General features: G+C 38.0%; 1 protein-coding gene across 1 annotated transcript in view; it reads left to right on the forward strand.

Moving 5' to 3' along the window:
* Window positions 1-17,759, forward strand: part of LOC145674855 (uncharacterized) — a 203,636-nt gene that overhangs the window by 127,464 nt on the left and 58,413 nt on the right. The window contains exon 3 of the mRNA XM_081745090.1: window positions 11,994-12,179. Within this exon, the coding sequence (XP_081601216.1) occupies window positions 11,994-12,179 (186 nt within the window). The remainder of the gene's footprint in view (window positions 1-11,993; window positions 12,180-17,759) is intronic.

A 17,759-nucleotide genomic window follows, 5' to 3' on the forward strand; every position in this document is an offset into this window, starting at 1 on the left:
GCCAGCCAATCCTTTTGGCTTAGCTTGTATTGGGTAATATAGTTATTATTAACATTTATGTCTTACTTTTAATTTATCAGTCTCTGAAAGTCACATGTTGAGAACATCCGTATTATGTATATGCATATATACAGTATACAAATGGTTTTAAATATAATCCACGTACTTCTTTTACGTTGACGCTACTGGACATATATCCTTTATTATCTGCTTCTCCCCTTAATCTTTCCTGAAAACAAAAAGGTTGGAGACGAAAGGGTGTTTTCCCTAAGGATAGATCAGTTACATTCGCTAACCCCTGCATTCATTACTGTCAACATCTCTTTCGAAAAAGTTTTGGTCGCTCTGTCATCTCATTTCTATTTGAAAAAAAAATTGAAAAAAAAAATAATGCTCAAACTTTCTTCTTTACGATCTGAGGATTTAGTCCCATTTTTATTTGTCTTCATTTTAGCAATGTATATATGTGTGTGTGTGTTTGTGTCGTCATTTTTTTCTCATTCTAATCATGAGGTGTTGCATTTCTAAGGTTGACTCTTACTGTCAGTTTTTTTAAATCTCAGATTGACAGAGTCGGATCTAAAAGATAAAAACTGGGGGGGGTCAGTCAGAACCCAGACTTTGGTAGGTATATCATGAGTTTACTATAAACTATGAAAAATATATAAATAATAGCTTAAATTATTTTTGTTTCTCAAAAAACTCGAAAGCCTAGGTCCCCCGGCCCTGGACTAGATTCCCTACTGCAGATTGAGATTGGATGTAAAGTAAGGAAAAAATTGAATAAGATTTTGGGGTTCATCAGTTTGAATGAGGTAGAAAGGAATCATGAAGTTGAGAGAATATAAGGTTGATTGAAATCGAATTGATAATAATTATTTGCTAAGCAGAGACGCAAAAAACTGTACATGTTTCTTCTGGAACTTTTGCTCTCAAATGTACAGGGTATTTCAAAATGAATGTTAGAGTTTTAAGACTTTGTAGTATTTATTACAATTAACTTACAAATTATACATAATAACCTACATTAAGTAAAAGAGCAACTCAAACAGTTTTGAACACGCGCCTGAACATGTACTGTTTCCTCTGCCTGCCGTTAGAAAGCGCTAGTAGCAAAGATGGCGACTAGTGCGCAGAAAACTTTTTGTGTTTTACATTTTGCAAAGACTGAATTTGAAGTTACAGTTCAGCCGTCTGTGTGGAGAGAGTTTTATAGAGACGCTTACAACTACGCTCTTATCGTTTGCAGTTGTTACAAGCTCTTAAACCTACAAACTATAGTTAACGTATCAACTTTGCAAATGAAATGTTGCTGCGTAACGATGAAGATTTTGTAGATCGTGTTGTCTTCAGTGATGAATCGTCATTTCACTTAAGTGGCGATGTGAACACTCATAATGTTCGTCTCTGGGGGGGGGGGGGTCAGCAAATCCCCACGAGATAGTACAGTTACAATGAGATTCTCCTAATTTGAATGTGTTTTGTTCCATATCCCGGCGGAAAGTTTATGGGCCTTTCTCGCATATGGACTCAATGTGTGCCATATAACGAATGGTGTTCACATTGAACACTAGCAGCAAAAACTGTTTGAGCTGCTCTTTGATTTGGCGTATTATTTATAATTGTTCGTTAAATACTACAACTTCGATATCCATTTTGAAATACCATTGAGTTCTTATCCAATACCGAGATCATGAACAGTGATACAGTGATGAGTTTAGAGGTGGCTTGAGGCAAGAACATTCACCTCCTCTGAAGCCACAAAATCCCAATGGGACCATGCCGGATGTATTAAAAGCGCAGGACCATTCTGAGTAAAGAAATTTAAAAAGGGAAAAGGGAAGTAAGTTATTGAAAATATATAGTTTTCAATCCAAAACCGTGGATTTTTATTTGATTTGATTTTAACGTCCTGTTCAGCAGCGAGGCTATATGAGACATGGACCTACTGATTAACGTGGAATCCGAACCACATGAGCTCCCGATGGGAATCGAATCCGGGTCTCCCGCGTCAAAGGCGCGTACGCTAACCGCTTAGCACCGTGGATTTTGTATTTAAATCAGACCAGCAGTTTCGATTCCATACCGGTAAGGTGCTTAATGTTAACTTGAAAAATAAAGGTTTCAAGTTCAACAGCCTGTTTGTGTAGTTCCATTAAGAGTCTTCATCCCGGCGAAAATTAAATTACCGCTAATTTTACAGTAATTATGTGATATCTTCGAATAAATAAAAGAGAATCGAAATGTGGAACAAGAGCGCCCTAGACAATATTAGTTTACATGAGGAACCGTTATCACGACTCACTTATCTGCTTTCGATTTCGAGCCATTTTGAAAATCGGCATTTATTTTCGCGTTTCTAAACAGCTGAAAACGGAAAGCCACTAGGTGACTTGTGAAAACGGTACCTCACGCAAAATAATATTGTCTAGGGCGCTCTTGTTCCACATTTCGATTATCTTTTCTATATTTGAAGATATCACATAATTACTGTAAAATTAGCGGTATTTTAATTTCGCCGGGATGAAGACTCTTAAGAACAAGGCTGATAATAATAATAATAATAATAATAATAATAATAATAATAATAATAATAATAATAATAATAATAATAATATGTACTGCAATGATATGCAAAGTTTTCACTAATAATAACTATAAATTGGTGAAAATAATTAGTGTTACTCACTAGGCGAGCAATAAGGTTCTTCCGTCTCGTCTCGCAATATTTTGTCGAATTTTCGTCTTGTCTTTATTCTCTTGTCTTCCCACCAAAATTTTTCTCGTCTCATTTTGTAAATGTACGATGTATATTCAAAAAGTAAGGTTACAAAGCCTGCAGTGAAACGTGTATATTATTATTTCATACAACCAATACAGCCAACAGACAGTACATGCATTACATTGTTTTTTGAGATAGTCTCCATATTGGTTGAGGCACTTGTCGCATCCTAGGATGATTTTGAAGATTCCCTCCTGGTAAAAATTCTGTCCTTCCGCGTTCAGCCACGTTGTCATGAAGAGCTTCCTCGTCTGAAGCGAAGCGACGGCCCCCTAGATGCTCCTTGAAGTGCGCAAACAGGTGAAACTCGCTGGGAGCGAGGTCCGGGTTGTAGGAAGAGTGCTGGGTAGGCCATTGCGCTCCTCGTCGGTGAGCTTTTCTCTACCAGCCGCAAACTTTCGACACCATTGTGCGACATGCTGACGAGACATTGCAATCTCTCCGTAAACCTGTACCAGCTGCCGGTGAATTTCAGCCGCGGTTACAAGTTTCTCATGTAAAAAACAATTCTGCAGAGTACTGTGTAGCTACATCCAAAATTCTTGCTTTGTCTCTGCACCACACCCAGATTGTGGGGCTAACTATAAAATATATTCAAGATTTTTCTTTCTCCTGGGACTGGTTTCACTATAATAATTCTGTCGCTTACTCAATTCACATCCAGTAGTTTCTTCTTCATATTCTTATCCAAGACAATTCCAATGCCATTCTTTTTGTTATTGTTTCCCGTGTATCCATTCCCTATTTTGATCTTGAACTCTTCCATTTAGTGTCTTGAATACATGCTTATGCTTGCCAACGTTTCCGATAACTCATAGTTTCTACCTGTCAAGGTCCCAACATTCCATGTTCTTATTCTGATCTGCTTTTTTTTTTTTTTTTTTTTGGACTCTCTTCTTTAGCTCCTTCCGTCCATTGTTAAAGGGTAACCATTGCTCACTTCTCACAGCTTTAAGGGGTAACCCATGCATCACATCTCGGGTACGCCCTAACCTTCTTCTCACTCCATTACTTTCTCGATCCATATTTGATTTGGCAATTGCTTTACAATAGGCTGTCTACCTGACGTCAACCACCAACCTGGAGTATCAAAATTTTCTGTCGAAGTTTCTCCCCTAATTTGAAAGTACGCTACTACTAAAATTTACTAAACTACTGTTAAAATTTCAAAAAAAAAAAAAAAAAAAAAACTACTACTTAAAATTACAAAACTGCTACTAAATTTGCTGATCTAGCTACTACTAAAAGTTAGTAAATTACTTCTAAAATCACTAAATAATAAGTGTAATATAAATACTTTATTATTATTATTATTATTATTATTATTATTAACGATTTGGGAATTGAATGGCGCAAATGAGTGAAACCAACGAGCAGAAAGGACGGGCGGCGTGAAGGGGGCGTGCAATGTCTAGGAAGAGGGTACCAGGTAAACAATGTTGGAAACCATTGGTATAGGGTATATCTTTCTCTTATTACGTAAAAGACTGAAGTAATATTGACATTACCAAAGTAGGGAATGTATTACTTCCGATGCAACACTGCCCATATAATTTCCAAAGGTAGGGTGGATGGGATGGGAGAATGGGTGGAACTCTACAAGCAGCCACTTCCTTGTGAAATTATACTAGTCACGTACAAGGCTTAACTTCTAGTAGGACATTATTTGACAGTTCTTGAAAATTGTCAGTATCTTCAACAGTGGCATATTTATGATTTTGTTTCGGAAGGGGGCGCTTTGCTAACTTTTCCTGGAAATGTGAAAATTCTGCAAGATATTTCATTTACTCTAAAATAGCAAATAAAATTTCGGGAGGAGGAGCTTAAGCACGGAAGCTTCCCCTTAAATAACGCCACTGGTCTTCAATAAATTTTAGATTTACCGTATAAATTCCAAAATTTTAAGGCCCCTGCAGGTAATAAGATAAGGTACGAAAATTATTTTAAAACCATGCGTGTTACGATAGTGAACACAACACTTTCTTAAGAATGCCAAGTGGTTTGGCGATTTTAAAACCTTTTTGAATATTTTACGTGAAATTTCGAAACCTGCCTTAAGAACTTCAAAATTTCAGGCCCTTGCAGGGAATGAAGATGCAAATTATTTTAAAAATTATGAATGGTGTAGTCAACCTAGTCGTTATGCGACTTTTGTCACCTAGTTCGATTTCATTGGTCAGCTTTTTTTTTTAAGAAAAAAAATCAATATTTTGTAAAATGGAATTTTCATAAACATTGCAAAATTTTAAGTGTCTTCATCCCGGCGAAATTAAAATACCGCTAATTTTACAGTAATTATGTGATATCTTCAAATAGATAAAAGATAATCGAAATGTGGAACAAGAGCGCCCTAGACAATATTATTTTACATGAGAAACCGTTATCACGACTCACTTATCTGCTTTCGATTTCGAGCCATTTTGAAAATCGGCATTTATTTTCGCGTTTCTAAACAGGTGAAAACGGAAAGCCGCTAGGTGACTTGTGATAACGGTACCTCACGCAAAATAATATTGTCTAGGGCGCTCTTGTTTCATATTTCAATTATCTTTTATCTATTTGAAGATATCATATAATTACTGTATAATTAGCGGTATTTTAATTTCGCCGGGATGAAGACTCTTAAGGCCCTTGCACGGAATGAAGCTGAAGTACAAAGATTACAAAAAATAATCACGAATGTTGTACTAGTCAATACATAACTTTTGACACCTAGTGCTATTTCATTGGACAACTTTTGATAATCGACCCCCCACAGGCCGGTAGCCAGCCCAAATATTTAGGAGGGGCCCGACTGAAGTTAGGGGGCCCGATCCAACCATATTATAGTTCATTTGCAAGCCATTTTAGGGGGAGCAAAGATTTTTGGGGGTGCCCGGTCCCCCTAGACCCACCCTGATACGGGCCTGACCCAGGGTGCGAAATCCCGGGGGGGACGGGAGGGATTTCCCCCCCACCAAAAATTTTACACTTGCGTTTCCCCCTCACCAAAATCTGTAAGGGGGGAACACCTTAATAGGAAAATATAAGTAGGTCTATAATGAAAATTTTCAGACAAACAATAATTTTAAATGCATGCTGTTTTAGAAAACGTAGTTTATTTGTAAAAGGAGCAGGTGTTTAACTTTTTCGGTTGTTCGGTTGTTGATGAGATGAAGATCTTTATTCTTTATCTACGCTAGTTGCATGCAAAATTGGTAAAAATTTCTCAAACAAACAGATTGTTTTTCAATTTCTGTTGACTAATCTACAAACAGGTTTGCGGATAAGCACTTGCTGTTATATGTAACATATGTGGACGAAGAAAATAAACCTTGTTGTCGTTTTTATAAATTAGTGCCTGTAAAAAATGCCGATGCAAAATCTCTTGAAGACAAAATTATTCAAGCATTTTCCGAAGATGGCATAGATATTTTTAATTTTAAAGTAAAACTTGTTGGATCTAGTTCGGACGGGGATGCAGTGTTTACTGGGAGAAACGAAAGTGTTGCTGCTCAAATTATAAGAAATGTCAACCTGTGCCTAATTAACGTACACTGCATGGCACATCGAATAGATATTGTTTCTGAAAGAGTTTTTGGTGTTGTGAATGCTGTTTACAACTTTGAATGTTTATTAGGCGGAATTTACAAAGTGTTCAGTAAGTCAACTACACTGCAAAACTTAAAAGTATCGCGACACTGCTGAAAATCAAAAGATTGTTTCACAACGTTGGATTTCAAATGAGAAGGATGCATTATTGGCAGTCTTTACATATTTTTCTTGTATAATGCAATTCCTACTTTTGAAGTGTGAAAATACTGACCATTTCAACAGAGACAGTTTTAAACTGAGTGGTATTTACAAAAAACTGTCGGGGAAAAAGAACATTCTATTGCTCGGTTTTTTTCTGGATATTGCGTCCATTCTGTCTAATATTAGTAAAACGATGCAAAAGGAAGCAGATTCGTACAATGAAATAGAGAAAAAATTGAATCTACAAGCTCTGAGAGAAATGCGTATGAAAGATGATGTCTACCAAAGTCTTCGTAAAGATAAGTATTTAATGCACTGTAGACAAACATCTGATACAGGGAGTGATGATAGTGAGTTTGATCAAATAAGGGGACAGGTAATCCAGGGTTTAGTAGACGAAGTAGAAAGAAGGTTTCCTTCTAATGATGTGCTAAAGTGCTTTTCAGTGTTTGAAAATAAAGATCGTAATAGCATGAGTGGTTTATACGGTAACGTAGACGTATATAAAGCAGCTCAATTATTTGGATTGCATCTTGATACTGCAGTGTTAGAATGATTTGGTTTGATTTAGTTTAACGTCCCACGGTTATACCTGCTAGGCTAAAGGAGATGTGGACCTACTGATTATAATGGAACCCGAACCACTTTGGTCGTTCAATTGTACCCCACCGGGAATCGAACCAGCGACCACGCTAACCGAAGTCAAGCGTACTACCCACTAGACCAAGCGGGGGTTCTACAGTGTCAGAATGGAGAGAGTACAAGTTAAGTTCTAAGTCGGTAAATGATTTTCAAATTCTTAAAGCCTTAACGCGGGAAGTTCGTTCTGTGTCATTATCAACTGCTGCCTGTGAACGTGGATTCAGTGTTGTTCATATTAAAAGTTCTGAAAGAAACCGTATGTTGGCGAGTACCTTGAAATCTTTATTGATAATTAAACTCAGGGGATTTCCTTTAAAATTATGGGATGCTGTTACTGCTGCTCATACGTGGGTTTCTTCTGGTCATCACATGTTCAACTCGCGTTACACACGGAAAGAAATTGAAGTTTAATCTTAAAATTTTTCTCTAAAGTAAGATACGTTATTACAAACTATATTTTAGGTCTATAAATATAGTAACACAATCATTCAATACTCGTATTATTGTGGCTCTCTTCGGTGGTCTAGTGGCTAGCACGCGCGCACCATCTTCGGTGCACGGGGTCCTGGATTCGATTCCCAGTGGGAGCGCCTTACAAAAATTTGAACATTACCGAGGTTAGGATTCAACCTTAAACTGCAAGTCCACATCTCATAGCCTTGCTGCTGAAAAGGGTAATTAAACTTAAATCAGCAAATCAATAGTATTATAGCGTTTGTGCTTTTATTTTCTAAAGTTTAACGTCCTACGAATATTCACCAAGGCTAAGGAAGACGGTCATGATGAGAAGAATTATAATGGTGGATTAAGATAGTGGAAGGAAGCGGGAGGATCCCGAGAAACCTCCCACACAATTGTTTGTATACCATAAGCAGAATTTGGCGCTAGCTAGAATCCAGCCAATGATCCCACGCACCTGAGGTGAGCTCTACCACTGAGGCAACACGGCTTTTTGTTGTCTATCAAGTATTTGTATTTAAATCATATGTTATTTATAATAATATATTCTTGCTAATAATACAATATAGATACATAGTATTTAGACTTACAAAGGTGACCGGATATCTGAACGACCAAACTGAAACACTAAATACTTAGCGAAGAAACGAGAATTTCATAAATAATAATAAAGCTATACTCTGACTCTGCAGCTAATGGGGACCTATGGCTGGCCAGGTAGAGCGCTTCAAGTTAGTAGTTCTAATGCTTGGTTAGGACATCGGTTCTCAGGGACAATTATTTCTGACTTATAGACCTCTACCGCTATTTTCGTGAATGCGGTCTTCATTACGATGGTAAACACAAGGGTACTGTGCTCCCATGAGAGTCTAACCCTGGACCATACGCACCGAAGTGTATATTAAATCCAGTAGATAAGTTACCAATTTTGGTTAAATGAATAAATAACATTAAAGTATTTTTAAATAACAATGACGACAAGTTTGAGCATTTATTATTATTATTATTATTAATAATAATAATAATAATAATAATAATAATAATAATAATAATAATAATAATAATAATAATAATAATAATAATAATACATTAATATTTCAATTTTTTGGAGGCTCCATGAAGCATTAGTGTGGATAACTGAACTTCTTCCTCCCCACCATTTTCAAATGATTTCGCACCCTGGCCTGACCCCCCATTTCGCTCCACCCTACTGCTCATGCCAACAGAAATAAGATTGCCTGCGGGACAAAACTTATGGGTGCTATATCTCGGAAAGGTGTCATAAAGTGATGTATACCTGTTTCTGTTGGAAGACCACCACTCTCTCGCCTTGTATTTCGTCACAGAAAATACCGTATCGTCTCTTTTCATGGACATCCCTAATACAGAAATTACCGTGTAGAAATATCTATTTCACAAGAGTATCAGATATGCGGCAATTTATTTCTATGACGATATAATCTGAATGGCGAGATTTTTTGCTATGGACATCCGTCTATCTCTGTTCTAACGGATCGCCACTGTGATTATAATTCAAGAGTGGTAAAAAAAAAAAAAAAAAGTTTGCTGTTTTCGTTCCTTCTCTTCTTACTTGGGAGCCAACCAGTATACGTGTAAGTGTTTTTTAAGTCACCGAGTTCCGGTGATGATGGCCATATTAGAAGTGATTTAGTGGTCATTACCAAGTTATACGATGAGGCGGTTTCGAAACGTTAAGATAAAAAAAAAACTCAGTTCTAGGCAAACGTTGATGAACCTGAAATTCATGACACTTTGCCGCTGGTGGGTATGTAAGTGTGTGTGTGTATATTAGAGTATGTGGACAAGGAGACGGGAAAACTTCAAAGGAGAAAAAAAATATGGAAGGGGGGGGGTTGAGAGGAAACAAAAAGAGGTGCTTGCGGTTGTATATGTCTGTAATTATAGACTAATCCATCTGCTAAAAGAGTGGCGCCACCGTCGACTCTTCAGTTGGAAATTCTTTTTGATTGATCACCTGCGTGTTTAAAGCTTAGCTTCTTTACTTGACTCTATACTCATAGCGACTTCCTCGACAAACCAACGTATATCACGATATTTCATTATGATTTTCCTCAAAATATTTCTTTCTTTTGAGAACAGTACCAGGCTATGGGTAATGAAGAGTGTGTGTGACTAGTGCTGTCAAGACTTTCGATTTATCGCAAGACGAATAAAACGAACCAGTGACGTAACTAGGGAAGGAGAGCAAACGGGGCTTGTTCCCCGGGCGCGTGACTGAGAGGGCGCAAAATTGGGCAAATATTGTTGTGGGAACGTATTGGTTTCGTTGGTCAGGGGGAGGTGTTAGGCGAGTTCTTGCCCCGGACGATAACTAGCATAGTTACGTTGCTGCAACGAACTTTATCATATTTTACTATGTTTATCAGAAAAAGGTAGCTGTATATTCCTGGTTCACTGTTTGTCCACTAGAGTGCAGTGCGGCATAGGTGGAAATACCTTTCTTGCTCCAAGAAGTTGTAATATGTACACAGTAAATAGAAAGATTGGGTTTCAAGATTTTTTTTTAATGACAGCTACAAGTTCTTCTAACGTGCCAACCCAGCTTTACTATCCCCAAAGGACCTCGCACTCCCTGATTTCCGTGAGGGTCATGCTAGTTGAAACTCGCAGTCACTGAAATTCAGTATCGCTATCCGTAGTGAGGCTTGTGCTAGCCCAGTATCACTCACACTTACCTCATTGCACATAGGCTCACCTAGCCTACTAATAGGTCTCATATTCAGCTCGAGGACGATTGAGGCCAAGAATTAGGCTTGCGACTTTGGACTATTTTGAACCTTACTCTTGCTGTACTTGCTTAATCAGGGTGTCTATCGGTCACGAAAGTCACGAAATCAGAAAACGGTCATGAAAGTCACGTAAAAGTCACGAAATTTAGCTTTTTGGTCACGATTTTTTTAAACTGTACAAATGTAAATACAGATTGGAAAATTTCGTTCTATAAAACGTCAAAATTCACCATCAAAAATGTCTATAGTCGGCTTTAGACGCTACCAAATCGTAAGCAAAGGACGTTTCTATCGCATGGATGAAAATTCGCCCTTATTCGCACCCAAATTTGCTCTTGAAAATGTTGGGAAATTTTATGATTTGGTGAAGGAAAGGTCACGAAAACGTCACGAAATTTCATTTTGGAATTTTAGTAGGCACCCTGTTAATGGCCTGCTTAGCTACATTAGTTTAAGTAGGGTAGAACCTACCTTCTGAGAAATCATACAGCCCCCCCATAGAAAATCGTAAGGAAATCGATATGTCAAAAGAGAATACTGATCAATAGGGCCGTGCCGTGGGGGGGAACGACCGGGGCGACGGTCCCGGGCGCCGGAGTAAGGGGGCGAAAAATTCGGGAGAAAAAAGGAAAAAAAGATAGGAAAAATTGCTTTGAATATATGTATGGGGGCGCCGTCGTATACTCTCGCCCCGGGCGCTGATTTTTCACGGCACGGCCCTGCTGATCAACCCAATTTTCGCAAAGAAGGCAGATAATCTAACAAAAATTCGTTTTTTTTTTTTTTTACATTCATGGATTACTGGATTGGTGGCCTAGCTCGCGCGCCTTTGGTGCAAAAGTCCCGAACTGAATTCTCAATGTTTTTCTACTCGATAAATTTAGAGGCTCAAATATTTTCTATTTTCAAATATTTATCCATCTTACAGTAGTATTAATTTAATTTCAGGTAGAATGCTATGTTTAAACTAGGGATGGCCAATAACGGAATTTTTACTTTTCGGGAACCGGAAAGTAAAATTGGAAAAAATCCGGAATTTAAAAATTCCGATGTCTGATAAATTACGGAATTCGAAAATTTTCGGAATTTTCTAAATTCCGATTTTTCCAAATTCCGAAATTTTTCCGTCTGCAATTTTCCGAAATCCAGAAAGTGAAATTTCCGATTCCGTCAAATAAATTTTCCGGAATCCGGATTCCGGAAAACTTTGGCCATTCTTAGTTTAAAAACCTAAACTTGGTAAAATTTAACTCGTTAAGACGCTTGGTTCCTTATTTATTTACTTTTCTGTTCGTGTGTCTGGGAGAGACATAATAAAACAAATTCCTTCACATATTGTGTATAGTATGATATACATAGCTACTTATTAGAGTCTACGACAAGCATAATATAATCTCGAAATCGTATAGCCTACATCTAATCCATCCACGTCCTACATACAAAAATATCGTCTTCCTTCGCTGCAGCACTGCGGGTGTTTATGTTGTTTTTTTTTTAAAAAAAAAAACACTGTTTTAAAGTTTTTATTCTAAAAAAATACCCAAATATAAACTATTTTACTTATAAGACATATTTGCTATTTATATTTTCTTTTTTAATTTCAGGTATAATCTAAATCAACACATGAAACTTCACATTGGCAAAGAAGTTAAGTGTTCCTATCCCGGCTGTGTGTTTTCGTGTAGATCTCAGGGAGAGCTCAAAGCTCACAACAGAGTACATTCGGATGAACGGCCCTACTTGTGTGATGTCTGTGCGTACTCTGGGAAGACGAAGGCTATGTTAATAAGGTACGTTGGATATACAGGGTGTTTAAAAACAACACCGATAACGTTTGGGAGGTGATTCCTGACACCAAGGTAAGACAAAAAGTGTAGACCAACTTGGGTGCACAAATGCTTCCTTTCGGAGTTATAGGCTGCCGAAAACATGAAAATATGAACTTTAAAGGTTCATAGCTCCAATACTATGGGACCTACTGTAGTCTGATCAAGACTTCCCTTAGGAACTAATATGTGGTCTATCCAAATATCCATGTTTCAGAATCCTGCGGTACTTCCGCAACAATTTTTATAGAGGGAGTTGGAGAGTACTTCAAATTATATGACCGTAGCCAAAATCTCTCTTTAAAATTTGCTTCGTGAGTATCTTGGGATTCTGAAACATGGATTTTTGGATAGCGCACATATTAGTTCCTAAGTGAAGTCTTGACCGGACTACAGTAGGTCCCATAGTATTGGAGCTATCGACCTTTAAAGTTCAGTTTTTCATGTTTTCGGCATCCTATAACTACGAAAGGAAGCATTTGTGCACCCTGGTTGATCTATACATTTTGTCTTATTTTAGTGTCAGGAATCACCTCCCAAACGTTGTCAATGTTGTTTTAAAACAACCTGTATATTGGAATAACTAACTAACTAACTAACTAACTCTATGGCCTACGGAACCCGGAGGTTCAGTGCCGCGTTCACAAAAGCTCTCCACTGACTTCTATCCTTAGCTAATTGGATCCAGTTTGTACTTTGTATTCCTATCTCTGCGAGATCCATCTTAATATTATCCTCCCATCTGCGCCTAGGTCTTCCTAATGGTCGTTTTCCTATGGGTCTACCAGTCAAGACTTTGAAAGCGTTTCTACTTTCTTCCATTCTAGCTACATGACCTGCCCACCTAAGCCTCCTAGACTTGACGACCCTAACAATGTTGGGTAAACCGTATAAACTATGTAGTTCCTCGTTATGAAGTTTCCGCCATTCCCCATTCTCGTTCCTCTTGGGTCCGAATATTCTTTTCAGGATCCTGTTCTCAAATACTTTCAGTCTATGTTCTTCCCTCAGAGTAAGCGACCATGTTTCGCAACCATACAGAACAACAGGCATGATTATCGTTTTATATATTTTAAGCTTCAAATTCCTCGACAGAACTCGCGACGACAAGAGATTTTGAACCGAATAGTAACACGAATTCCCTGCTTTTAGTCGACATTTAATTTCTTCATGAATATGATTTTCGTCTGTTAATATTGATCCTAAATATTTGAAAGTATCCACTTTATCAAAAGTATTATTTAATATTTTATCGCCTCCACAATTTGCCGTATTACGGTCCCGACGCACTTCCATGTATTTAGTTTTCTCTGCATTTACTTCTAAACCCATGTCCCTGCAAGCGTTTAATAATATCTCTGCATTTATTTCTACTGTTCTCCTATCATCCCCTATTAAATTTACATCATCAGCATATGCCATAACCTGGTGAATGCCGTTCAACTCTAGGCCCTGGTTGCTATCTTTGATTTTCCTTATGGCGTATTCCAGCACAAAGTTAAATAATAATGGCGACAACGCATCTCCTTGTTTCAGGCCATTTTCGACGTGGAAGCTCGCGGACAAAAATTTTCCTACCCGGACTTTACTTTGGGATTCACTTAAACATATATTAATTAATCTAATTAGCTTTCTCGGTATTCCAAGCTCTGTAAGAACGTTGTACAATGTTTCTCTCCTAACCGAGTCGTAAGCCTTTCTAAAATCAATAAATAGTTGATGTACCGGGGTATTGTATTCCCACTTCTTTTCGAGTATTTGGCGAATGGTAAATATTTGGTCGATAGTTGATCGATTTCGTCTAAATCCGCACTGATAATCTCCAATAATTTCATCTGCGTATGGGGTCAATCTTGCTAACAGAATATTTGAAAGGATTTTATAGGATGTTGACAGAAGAGAAATGCCTCGATAATTATTACAGTCAGTTTTGTCGCCTTTCTTGTGAATTGGAACAATGATTGACTCTTTCCACTCTTGTGGCAATTCTTCCTTGTTCCAGATAAGGAGAGTGAGTTTGTGTATCTTGTTCCACAATTTTTCGCCTCCAGCTAAAATTAACTCAGCCGGAATTTCATCTACACCCGGAGATTTGTGTTTCTTTAATTTCTTTATAGCGGCTTCCACTTCTATTCGATTGGGTTCTGGAATATACGGTTCTGCGGTGTGTATCTCCTTTTCTCCACGTACATTAGTTTTTGGCTGCGTGTTCAGCAAATCGTCAAAGAAATCTTTCCATCTATTTAAGAGGCTATCCGTATCAGTGAGAACTGTTCCGTCAGATTTCTTTAATATATAAGCACGAGGTTGATAGCCTTTCTTAAATTCGCTGATCCCCTTATACATGTCCCGAATATTTTTATTTTTACTATTATCTTCAAGTTCAATAATTTTAGCTTTCAAAAAATCCCGTTTCTTTATTCTAAAAGTTTTGGAAGTTTCCCGCCTGATATCTGCGAAATTTTGTGTAGTTATTTCATTCGGATTTTGTAGCCACCGTAATTTTGCCTGTTTTCTCTTCTCTACTAGTTTAATGCATAGTCGACATTTAATTTCTTCGTGAATATGATTTTCGTCTGTTAATATTGATCCTAAATATTTGAAAGTATCCACTTTATCAAAAGTATTATTTAATATTTTAACGCCTCCACAATTTGCCGTATTACGGTCCCGACGCACTTCCATGTATTTAGTTTTCTCTGCATTTACTTCTAAACCCATGTCCCTGCAAGCGTTTAATAATATCTCTGCATTTATTTCTACTGTTCTCCTATCATCCCCTATTAAATTTACATCATCAGCATATGCCATAACCTGGTGAATGCCGTTCAACTCTAGGCCCTGGTTGCTATCTTTGATTTTCCTTATGGCGTATTCCAGCACAAAGTTAAATAATAATGGCGACAACGCATCTCCTTGTTTCAGGCCATTTTCGACGTGGAAGCTCGCGGACAAAAATTTTCCTACCCGGACTTTACTTTGGGATTCACTTAAACATATATTAATTAATCTAATTAGCTTATGGGTCAATATTACATACACTTATTGGCTGTTCATGAATTTAATCGCCATTCTTTTTTTCTTTTTCGTTTCATCAGTTCTTCCCTTATTATTATTATTATTATTATTATTATTATTATTATTATTATTATTATTATTATTATTATTATTATTATCTTTGATTGATTATCTCTTTCTTATAACATGCAGGTTATAACAATCAGATGTTAACCTAAGATTTTATTTCGTTACGGCTACCATAACGTTTATGGACAATTGTTATAATTTTTCTTCACAATGACAATCAATAAAAATAATTACAATTCGGTCTTGACAGGAGCGGATCCAGGACCGATTTCTGGGGGGGGGGTTGTCATACTGTAAGTTAGAGCTACTTTTAAGAGCTCCAAACTCTGGATGGGTTTTATTTATATATATAAAATAAAAAAAGTTTCCTCTTCTCGGGGGGGGGGGGGGGGCGATTGCCTGCATCCGCCACTGCGTCTTGATGTCTATAGATAATGAAATCCTTATTATAAGAGGAAACGTCTCAGTCTGTGAGTAGCGATAATAACTATCTCTCTCTCTCTCTCAATGTTTTGATGCTCCAGGAACTCGTCCGCTGAGCAATACAGACGGTTAAATGGGTATCTATACTTGTAGAGATGAATGGTCCAGGATCAATTTGGGCACAAAATAAACAAACACAATAGAAACAATCACTTCATGTGGAACACTAACTATGTCGAAGAAACTATATGTTACAGACTGCGATGAATAACATGAGCACTGCACTGTTGATCACTTTGACACCATTACAAGTCGTAGTTGTTCACTATGTAATATTGAAGCAGATGATACAGAACAAGGTGGTTTTTGTTAGCTAGTAAGAAAGACACTGTTACGGGGCTTGTGAAATAAACAGAATGAATGACTGTGTTGAGTATCGGACGGTAGCCAGGCGTTAGAGAGCACTGAAAGGTCAGGTGGTCAATAGAACCTTCAGTTAGTCCACAATAACACAAGCGTGAGGGGCGCTGCTGCTGTTTATATTGCTGGATGGGAGTCTGAGCAGTATGTAGACGAAGGCGAGAATATAAACAATGATGTTTTCTTGTCCAATTATGAGGGGCCTCCCATTTTCTCGTGGTGGGAGTCGGTTCTAGTTGCCAATAATAAATTCCTGGTCCTGATCGTTGTTGTTGTTGGTAGGTTCGCCATTCGGTTTGCCGTTTCTGTAGCAGCATCTCGTCGAAAGAAGATGCTGGGAGCCGGAGATCTATCGGTGTGCCATGTTGTGTTGCATATCTGCTCAGGATATCGCTAACTTCGTTCCCGGGGATGTCGCAGTGTGCGGGCGTATGAATTAACGTAACCACTTGTTGATTATTATGTAATATTCGAAGCTGTTGGCGAATATTGATGTGTAACCATGTATTGGCAGATGCCCATGGGGTTCTACATATTCCTTGTAACGCACTAAGGCTATCACTACAAATTCCCACGTTAGGTAGTTTTCGTTGTAGGGCGACTTTCAATGCCGTGCGAATTGCACAGCTTTCTGCTAAATAGATGGATGTATTCGGTGGAAGTCTGTGAGTCTCTGCGTAATTAAGCGCTGGTATATAAATTCCTGCTCCAACCACAGATCCATGTTCGGTATGCTGTTTAGAAGCATCCGTGTAAATTAAAATGGTATTTGAGTGATGAGATTGAATGTGGTGTTCCCAGAGATGGCGCACTATCTGAGGCTGATTGGATCGAAGACGTTTGAAAGAGACCACCGGTTGCTCAAGTGTGGGAGAAAATAGAAGAGTATTGTATTGTGCAGTATAACATGGTAATTTCGGTCCTCGATGTAATTGATTGAGCCAGTTATGAATACTAACGAATGCTCGATATATCCAAGGTAGCTGTTTATAATATGGAAGTTTGGTATGAAGGTTGCTATTGTATAGGAATTGTAATTTTGGTAATAATAGGGAGGAGGTGCAGCATATGCGTTGCAGGAGGAATTTTTTAGCCATAAAATATGTTTTCACTGGGAAAGGAATTATTCCAGCTTCTTCTAAAAGTGCGGAGGAAGGTGCCGTCTTTGGTTGTCGGAATATAATTCGCTGTGTTGTGGCTTGAAGGCGGATGTGATGTTCGCTGATCCGTTTGGGTAATGGAGAAAGTAATATTCCGCCATATTGAAGTTTTGCATCCACACATTGAGTACTGACTTGTTGCAGGGAGGATATATCTGTTCCCCAACCCTTGTGGCTGATGCAAGACAGCAACTTAAAATAAGGTTGGGCTTTAAGTGCTATTGTTTTGAGATGATGCTTCCAATTTAGTTTAGGATCGAGATGAAAACCAAGATATTGTAAAGTAGGTGTAACTGGTAAAGGAGTGTTATTTACCGTGAGATGGATGGGAGGTTGAAAACGTTTACGGGTGAAGAGAGTGCAAGAAGACTTCGCCCAGTTGACTGACATGCCGTTTTCAGAGGTCCAGGAGTGAAGTTCTAAGAGAGCGTCGTGCAAAATGCGTATCCCGTCC

Source organism: Thermobia domestica, chromosome 18, assembly GCF_964235325.1.
Source record: "Thermobia domestica chromosome 18, izTheDome1.hap1.1, whole genome shotgun sequence".
Lineage (NCBI taxonomy): Eukaryota > Metazoa > Arthropoda > Insecta > Zygentoma > Lepismatidae > Thermobia > Thermobia domestica.